The following is an 8,398-nucleotide window of genomic DNA, read 5'->3' on the forward strand; positions in this document are numbered from 1 at the left end:
ACCCGCCCCCCCCCTTTCCCCTGCCGCTGAGCCACTTACGGTCCATTTCAAGGGAGGCTCGTAAAGTGGTGGCCAGACTGCCGCGAGCCAATTTGTCAAAAAAATCCATTTGCTAGGCAATAATTTTGATGAATTTATCAAACTTAGCTATTTACTCAAAACTTTTTGTGATGGCTGTACTGCTCTAGAACTACTTACACGGTCTTATAATAACCCACATCAACTGGCAGGGACCAGAAAGGTGACAGAGTGCCCGGATTAGGGACCTTCAGGCTCTCCCCGTCTCTCAGTCTCTGTGGCCTCTCTCTCTCTCTCTCCCCACCTACCTCCCTCTCTCTGTCCTAGGCACCCTCTCCTGACTGTCTCTCCTCCCTCCTGGTCTCCCCGCCCCAGGCCTCCCCGTCTCCGGATCAGCAGGTGAGACTGTATGCTCGGCTGATTCTCCCCTTCAACTTCCCCTAATGCAGCCCGCCCCCCCACTCTCACCCAGACCTCTCCTGCTGCGGTAACAGAATGAGGGCAGAGACAATTAAGCCTTTGGTAAACTGTATCACAAGGATGAAAGTAAAACTGTTCAAATAAAACAGCCCAGAATTTTCAAAATGCTGTTAAATTCCCATCCAAAATCAATTATCATAACTTTCATAAATAGGTGAAAGAAACAAAGTTTGGTTAATTGATAAAGTTGACACATCCATCAAAGTGGTCAAAATGTGAACATTGCCACAAAAATCTCAGTGATATTTGATAAAATATTAGCAAAACAGCAAACGACTAAGGTGGATGGGGGAATCGCATAAACTGGAAGGCTGGCACGGGAATGCTGCACTTCTGCCACAGCCATTAGAAAGGTATTCCACACATATTTGGGGAAGATGAATCTTTAAATATATCCGTAAGAATGTATTTCTCCTAAGAATACATTTTGCTATAGCTATTAGAAAGATATTCCACACATATTTGGGGAAGATGAATCTTTAAATATATCCATAAGAATGTATTTCTCCTAAGAATACATTTCTAAAGAAACGAAGCCTCCTTAGGAAACTTAGCTTCTAAAAAAATCAAATTGATCTTAAAATACTGCTGAGAGGAATATATCCAGAAGAAGTGTATACTTTGGGGCAGCAGGTGGTGTGGTAGTTAAGGCACTGGACTCCCATATAGCTCACTGTGGTTTGAGTCTCGGACCTGGTGGCTCACTTTCTCACTTTCTCACTTTCTATCTCTCTCTCTTTCTCTCTTTATCTCTCATTCACTCTCACTCTGTCCTCTCTGGTCAAATTAAAAAATAAGCAAAATAAGTAAATAAAGTTAAACACAATAATTCTTTAAAAAAAAAAAAAAGAAGTGTATACTTTATGATTGGGTGTATTTTTTAAAGATAGTCTTAAAATATTCATAAGAAAATGTTATTCATATTCATTTACTCTGTTCAAAACCATACTTCTTAAAATAAGTCTTCTTTAAATCTAAGCATGGCAAAGTACACAAATTCTTCATTTAGCACACTGATCCTTGAATCAATTGGCTTTGGCTGAATTAGCCATTCGGTACCTGATCCTTCGGCAAACTGGCCTCAGTATAGTGGCTCACGCCCTTCATGCACCTCCGCCATCGCCCTCGCTGCCACACGCTGTCATGGCTGACCTCCGCCATCGCCCTCGCTGCCGCGCGGTGTCACAACCAACCTCCGCCATCGCCCTCGCTGCCACGCGCTGGCACGGCCGGCGCCGCCTGTCACGGCCAACCTCTGCCATCGCCCTCGCTGCCGCGCGGTGTCACAACCAACCTCCGCCATCGCCCTCGCTGCCACGCGCTGTCACGGCCGACCTCCGCCACACATGGTCACAACTGACACTTCACTCTGCTCCCTCACAACACCATGTCTTATTCTCTCTGTTACCCCAGGACTCAGCAAGGTGTGTCTCACCATATAAACCCTTAAAAATGTTGACTAAAGAATAAACAAATGAATTTATAAGTGACCTTTTCCTACCTTAACCTGATTATTTTTCTCCTTATAAGATAACTGCCGAGAGAATCTGAATTTCAGTGAGTGAAAATCTTGCCTGCGTTTCTTACCTTTGCATCCGTATGTGCACATATACAGCCTCATAAACTATTAGCTTATAAGTTATCCAACTACGGAGGTTAAAATGAACTTGTGCCCTTCCCTTTCCTGCTCTGACCTCCACACAGCAGCAGACGGTCATTCGGAACTCAGTGCTCATCCTGCCACCCTCTGACAGCATCCGTCAACTACGGGACACAGGTGTAGTCTTCAGGACGACTTAGAAACCCTTGAGGACGGTACCTGCCTTTCCACCTGTTCACCTGCCCTGCATTACCCTAGCAATCCCGCAGTGCTGGAGTTCTGACACTCACCGTGCAAGTCCACGCCCCCACCCTCCTCCAGTGAGTCCTCTCTGAACACCTTGACTCTGTCCCAATCCCACAGTGCTGGAGTTCTGACACTCACCGTGCAAGTCCACGCCCCCACCCTCCTCCAGTGAGTCCTCTCTGAACACCCTGACTCTGTCCCATCTGGTTAACTCCCTTTCAACCTTAAGATTCTGCACAGGGAATTGCTCCTTCGGAAGCCTCTCCAACCTCAGCCCTGGCTGTCTGCCCTGCTCCTCTGGGCTGGACAAACGCCCCTCTCCTGTACTTCCCTTGCTCTGTGAATGGCTCCATAATTCAAGATAAGCCTGTGTACCTCAGCTGAACTCCGCGCTCGCGCCTCGTTCATGCGTCCCTCCCTTACTTCGGCAGTCACGTCCTGATGAGCTCCACGGCTCCGGCCCACCCCTCACCCACCTGCCTTCGGCTGGGCAGTGGCCCGATGTCCCAGGCGCCTTTGGGTCGTGTGGGGTCCGGCCGTCTCCCCGTCTCTGCAGTCCTGAGCACATGGGGGACATTTGTTACACTCCCAAGTTGCGATTCCTGTCTGAATCACCTGTATGCTTCTCATTCCGGTGACATAACTGACGATGTCACCGCGTCTCTTTTACGGGTACAGAGTGACGCAGGGAGCGGGTGCCAGCCCAGCCGCGGGGTGACTGTTCCATCTTTTCTGGCTCTCATCTGCAGGAAATGCAGATGTCAACGTCAGTCATCAAAGTTAAACTCACGTTGGTGAACAGCCTCGGCAGAGTAACGTCACGCGTCGCTCTGCCGCGAGTCTGCGACCTGCCAGACTCGGCCCCGCCCTTCCGTTTCAGGGGCTCCCTCCCCCCGCCTATTCCCGGTGTGTAAGGGCTTACCTCAAGCTCCTGAAAGGCCGAGTTCAAAGAACTTTGATGTAAATCCTACAGTTTTCAAAGACAGTTCCAAAAAGGAATGGAGAAACTTAGAGGGTGATTACCAGCGACAGCCGTCGGGAGGGCAGGCCAGCTAAGCCAGGGCACTGGCGGGGACTGGGGCTGAAGACGGGCTTTCCGGGCCTTTGGGACAAACAGGAGCAGCCCGGAGTCAGGGAGAGCGGGGAGAGGCAGGACGGACCAAGGTCTCTCCTTAGCTTTGACTCCTACAAAGACTCGCTCCTCACAAGAGGCATAAGATCCGCATGAACTACCTCATGAGGACTGTCAAGTAACCGCAGTAATAAACGGGTCAGTTAATGTCGTACACCAATAACTAGCTGGAGAAATACTCTGCCCCAAACCTGGCTGAAATACATGGAGTGCACACACTCTCGCCCTCCTCGAGAGCAAAGGCTTTAGCCACCAGGTCGGGACGGACCAGCCCACCAGCACGGCCGACAGCAGCCTGGAGGCCATCCTGGAGCGCCCAGCTAAATGCCAGCCCTCGGGGCACCAGCTGTGTGGACGCCGCTCTTGCCACCCCTGCAAGTTCACACCAAACTTCGTTCTGGGTCATTTCCCGAGCAGCAGGAGTAATTAGTGACAAAAATTCTAACGGGAGATCTGAAGAGATGCTCGTGCATGTCGGCTTTTTGCCCGAAGCTAAAATATGCCTGGACGGTCTCTCTCTGTGCTAGGGTTCCATTTGTCCTCCTTTCTGTCCCAGGCCCTGGGGGCCAGCAACTTTCCCGCCCCCACCGCCCCACAAAGTTCCCTTCTAGAAACGAAGCCAGGACACTGGCTCCCCCCCCGCCACCAGCCGCCACCCTGCGCGCCACCTTCCCCACGGTCTCGTGCCTCTCCTTCCTCTTCTGAGTCCCTCCGACCTCACTCCAGACCCAGCCCCCTTCCCGCCGCGCCCCCTGTTCATCTCCTGGGGGACCCCTTGGCAAGCAGGGGCGATGGTAGGGCATCCCAGGCTCCCCCACTGAGCCGAGGCTTCCTCCCCAGACCTGAGCGGGGACAGTTCCTGAGGTCTCACGCTCCCACCACCACGGCCACGTAGACACCCTCTCCCCTCAGCAGGAGAGGGACCAGGACGGCCCCCGCGCGGCAGGGACAGCCGAGGCGGGCTCTGAACCGGGTCAGCTCGCTCAAGCACATGCCCGTCCCTCCTCTACGCTGCCGCTCTGAAATAAAAAGGAAATACTCGGGAGACAGTCCAGAGTCGAGGGGTCCAGCCTGGAGCGCGAGTGCTCCCTGAGGACACAGGCCTGAGGACACAGGCGGGGCGCTCCACGTGCAGCTGGGACATCTGGGGGCAGAGCCCTGGGGACCCCGAGCCTGGGAGAACGGTGAGCAGAATATTTCTATCACTGCTGAGGAAATGAGGGCTTGAGTGTGTGGTTCCCGATGTGAGCTGCCAGCTATTTGAATTAATACTCCCTTAGGCGATCGGAATTATGAAAAGATCGATGACAATCAGTTTTAGGTCAAACGGTAAACTCAACACACCGAAGCGTTGAGGGGATTGTTTTCTTTCTTAAACTTGGAGGAGAGGAAAATGAATTTGCCTCGAGACTTCGGCCACAGCAAGGGAAGGGAAGGGGCCCGTTTCCGCTCAGGCCTGGCGGCGCGTGTGCCAGCGTGCGTGCAGGAGGCGCTGGGCACGTGGGACCCGGTGGGTGCCGTGGCCGTGTGGACCCCCGCGGCTCGCCCCTCCTCAGGGCTGCGTTGACTGACTGTGGGCTCATGTAAGACTGTGCTGTCTCCACCTCTAGAAACATATACCAGAAGATCAGGGACCACGACTTCCTGGACAAAAGGAAAACGGTCACAGCCCTGAAAGCAGGAGAGGACCGGGCCATCCTCCTGGGGCTAGCCATGATGGTGTGCTCCGTCATGATGTACTTCCTGCTGGGGATCACGCTGCTGCGCTCCTACCTGCACAGGTAAGGCTGCCCGCCCCGCCCTGCCCCGTGGCCCCCGGCGGCCTCCTCACCCATCCCAGGAAGAACGCTGAGGACCTTTTCAGTAATGTCGCCCGGACAGCTGCAATAAAGCTCTCCCTATAAACTGCCTCCTCTGCACCAGGGACCCGCCCACGCCGACTCCGGAAGGGGGTGGACACGCTCCTTATTACGGCGGCAAACCGAGGCCAGAGGAGGGTCGTCCGTGCAGTCACTGTGCTCGCACGTGGCAGAGGCTACGTTCAGACCCACACCCTGCTCACGGCAGTCCCTATTCTTGCCACTTTTCGCTTCTGTCTGTTCTCCGCCCTCGTTCTTCCCCCCACCCCACCCCTCCCTCACCTCCACAGCAGTGACGCGGTCCCAGCACCGCCACCCCAGAAACTCAGATTCCACTGGCCTGCAAGGAGGCCTAGTCACCGGTAGCTTTGTTGTTTGTTTTTTCTTTTCTATTTATTTATTTACTGCTACTTTAAGAGAGATTTTTTTGCTATAGGACGCTTGTACTCGCCAGAGAGACAGAGAGACAGAGCGAGAAATCACCCCAGGAGGATGGCCATACCACAACCCTTTCTCCTTCATTCTTCTCTTGGGATTTGGGGCACACATGCACACGCACCCAGCATGAGTTTTAAGCCACTGGGTCAGGGACTCGAACCACAGTCGACTACGTAGGAGTCGAGCAACGTAACTCTTATGCCATCTGCTGGTCCTAACAGTAGCTTTTAAAGGTCCCAAGGTGAGTCAAATACGCTTTCAAGGTGAGACTGCTTTGAATCATCTTTTTTTCTTTTCCATCTTTTCAAAAATAACCAATTTGGGGGCCAGCAGGTGGCATGGCAGTTAAGGCACTTAAGTCCCGGATCTGGTGGCTTGGAACTCACTGAGCGCATGTGCATGCATTCCCAAAATCCCAGGAGGAGAATGGAGAAGAGATGGTGGTGTGGCCATCCTCTCGGGGTGATTTCTCACTTTCTCTCTGTCTCTGTCTCTCTGTTGAGTACACGCACCCTATAGCAAAAAAATCTCTCTTAAAAAGTAATAGCAGTGACCGATTTCAAACCCTCTTCATTTTAACCTTTATCCTGGGCTTACCGAATGGGCTGAGATAGCAAGCGCGGTCTCCCCTGGAAGCCACGTACTCAACCCCCCCAGCTAGCGCTGCCCACAGTCAGAGCTTGACACACAGAGGAGCCAGCATCCGTGCACTGGGGGTCTCACAGGGCTCAGCTTAAAGAGACGAGATCCTCTCCAATGAAAAGCTGAGATTTCAACCCAAAAGAAAGTCAGACCGTTTTGTGGCATTCGTTTCTCCTTCGAAATTAACAGTCACTTCAGAAGCACAATCTGGCTGAAAGCGATTTGCTAGAATTAAGGTGTCCTTTCCTACCATGGCAGCTCCACCCTGACTCCGGGGGCTGCCAGCTGTGCCCATTCCCAGGGAGAGCACTGGTGCCTCAGGCCGGTGTTCCCAATCCCAGCCACGCTCTGGGGCCTACCGTCTGCACAGAGTGATCCCAACCATGTTCTGGGGCCTCCCGTCTATGCAGAGTGATCCCAACCCTGCTCTGGGACCTCCCATCTGTGCAAAGTGATCCCAACTCTGCTCTGGGGCCTCCCATCTGCACAGAGTGATCCCAACCCCGCTCTGGGGCCTCCGGTCTGCACAGAGTGATCCCAACCCCGCTCTGGGGCCTCCGGTCTATGCAGAGTGATCCCAATCCTGCTCTGGGGCCTCCGGTCTGCACAGAGTGATCCCACTCTGCACTCGAGGGACTCCCGTCTGCGCGGCGGGATACCACTCTGCACGCAACGACCTATCCGGTCTGCACAGAGTGATCCCAACCCTGCTCTGGACCTCCCGTCTATGCAGAGTGATCCCAATCCTGCTCTGGGGCCTCCGGTCTGCACAGAGTGATCCCACTCTGCACTCGAGGGCCTCACGTCACGCGGAGCCATCGAAGACTATTCTGCTCACTCCATAAGCAAAATCTGACCCCCATGTTCCAGGGAACACAATTTACCACACCTGAGGGGGTCGGGTTTACGATCCCTCCCCGGCATCAAATGTCACACATACAAACAGGCTGTTGTTCCAGCGTCCAGCAAAAGGGTATTAATCTGCAAGAAACATGTTGTTTTCCCATCGCTATGGTAATCAGCTCATGCCTGGGAGCAAAACATCGATGCTGGTTGTTGCTTTCTAATTACAAACACTAACCTTGAGCAGAGAGGTAAAGGGTTTCAGTGAGACGCTGACACGTGGGCAGCTGGAGTCTTTCCGGTTGAGCAGCCCCAGGGCACCTCTAGCCTGATAATCTTCAGGGAGCTGTGTCCATGAAGAGGCAGCTCAGCCCGAGAGGACCTGGCATAAGGAAATGCAGACCCGAGAATCGCAGCCCCCACTTCCTAGCTCTGTGCCCCTGTATCACCCGAGTTCTCTGAGCTCAGCTCACTCACCTTTAAAAGCAATTAACACCCAACTTACAGGTTGTTGAGAGGGCAGAAGAAGCTCGTTTATGGAAAGTGCCCGTTAGGGTAAAGAGGGATGCAATTAATGATGCTCTTGTGTAATCAAGAGGCCCCGTTATCTTTTTTTCGTATTAGAAAGTCTTAAGGCACGGTTTCCTTGTCCTTCTGTCTGTCAAACTGGATGCCAAGCCCCTTCACCCTTCCCCATCTCCCTTCCTCTTCTCCCTCGGACCCCTGGCCTACACGCTGGGCTGGGGCAGTGGCTGGGCTGGAGAAAGGACGAGGAAACGCCAGCGGGGTTAGGACTGGGCTCGCAGGAAGCCGCTACCTGGAAAAGGGCGAGTAGGCACTGTGATTTACGATGCGCCCTAACCCTGCCAGCGAGTTCTGTAAGGAGAAGTCTCAGCCTGAGCCAAGCCGTGGGAACGGGGTCACTGCAGAAGCTCTCCGGTGCCGAAATCGCTGTTACGTTTGCCTAACGCCACTCTTCTTAAAGGCATAGGCTTTACACGGGCCGTAGCATGGATCTGGAAAAGATCTTCATGGTCGGGAGCTGGGGAGCGAGCCCCAACCGCCCGCTGGCCCGGACCGGCAACACGCCCCCTTTCTCTGCAGCGTGTGGACCGAGGAGTCCCAGTGCGCCCTGCTGAA

At 53.5% G+C, this 8,398-nt stretch overlaps 1 protein-coding gene across 1 annotated transcript in view; it reads left to right on the top strand.

Annotated features, from left to right (window-relative positions):
- Positions 1 to 8,398, top strand: part of KCNMB2 (potassium calcium-activated channel subfamily M regulatory beta subunit 2) — a 177,047-nt gene that overhangs the window by 161,041 nt on the left and 7,608 nt on the right. The window contains exons 3-4 of the mRNA XM_006162723.3: positions 5,087 to 5,257; positions 8,363 to 8,389. Coding sequence (XP_006162785.1) covers positions 5,087 to 5,257; positions 8,363 to 8,389 — 198 coding nt within the window. The remainder of the gene's footprint in view (positions 1 to 5,086; positions 5,258 to 8,362; positions 8,390 to 8,398) is intronic.

The sequence above is a fragment of the Tupaia chinensis genome, unplaced genomic scaffold (genome assembly GCF_000334495.1).
Source record: "Tupaia chinensis unplaced genomic scaffold, TupChi_1.0 Scaffold140400_1, whole genome shotgun sequence".
Lineage (NCBI taxonomy): Eukaryota > Metazoa > Chordata > Mammalia > Scandentia > Tupaiidae > Tupaia > Tupaia belangeri.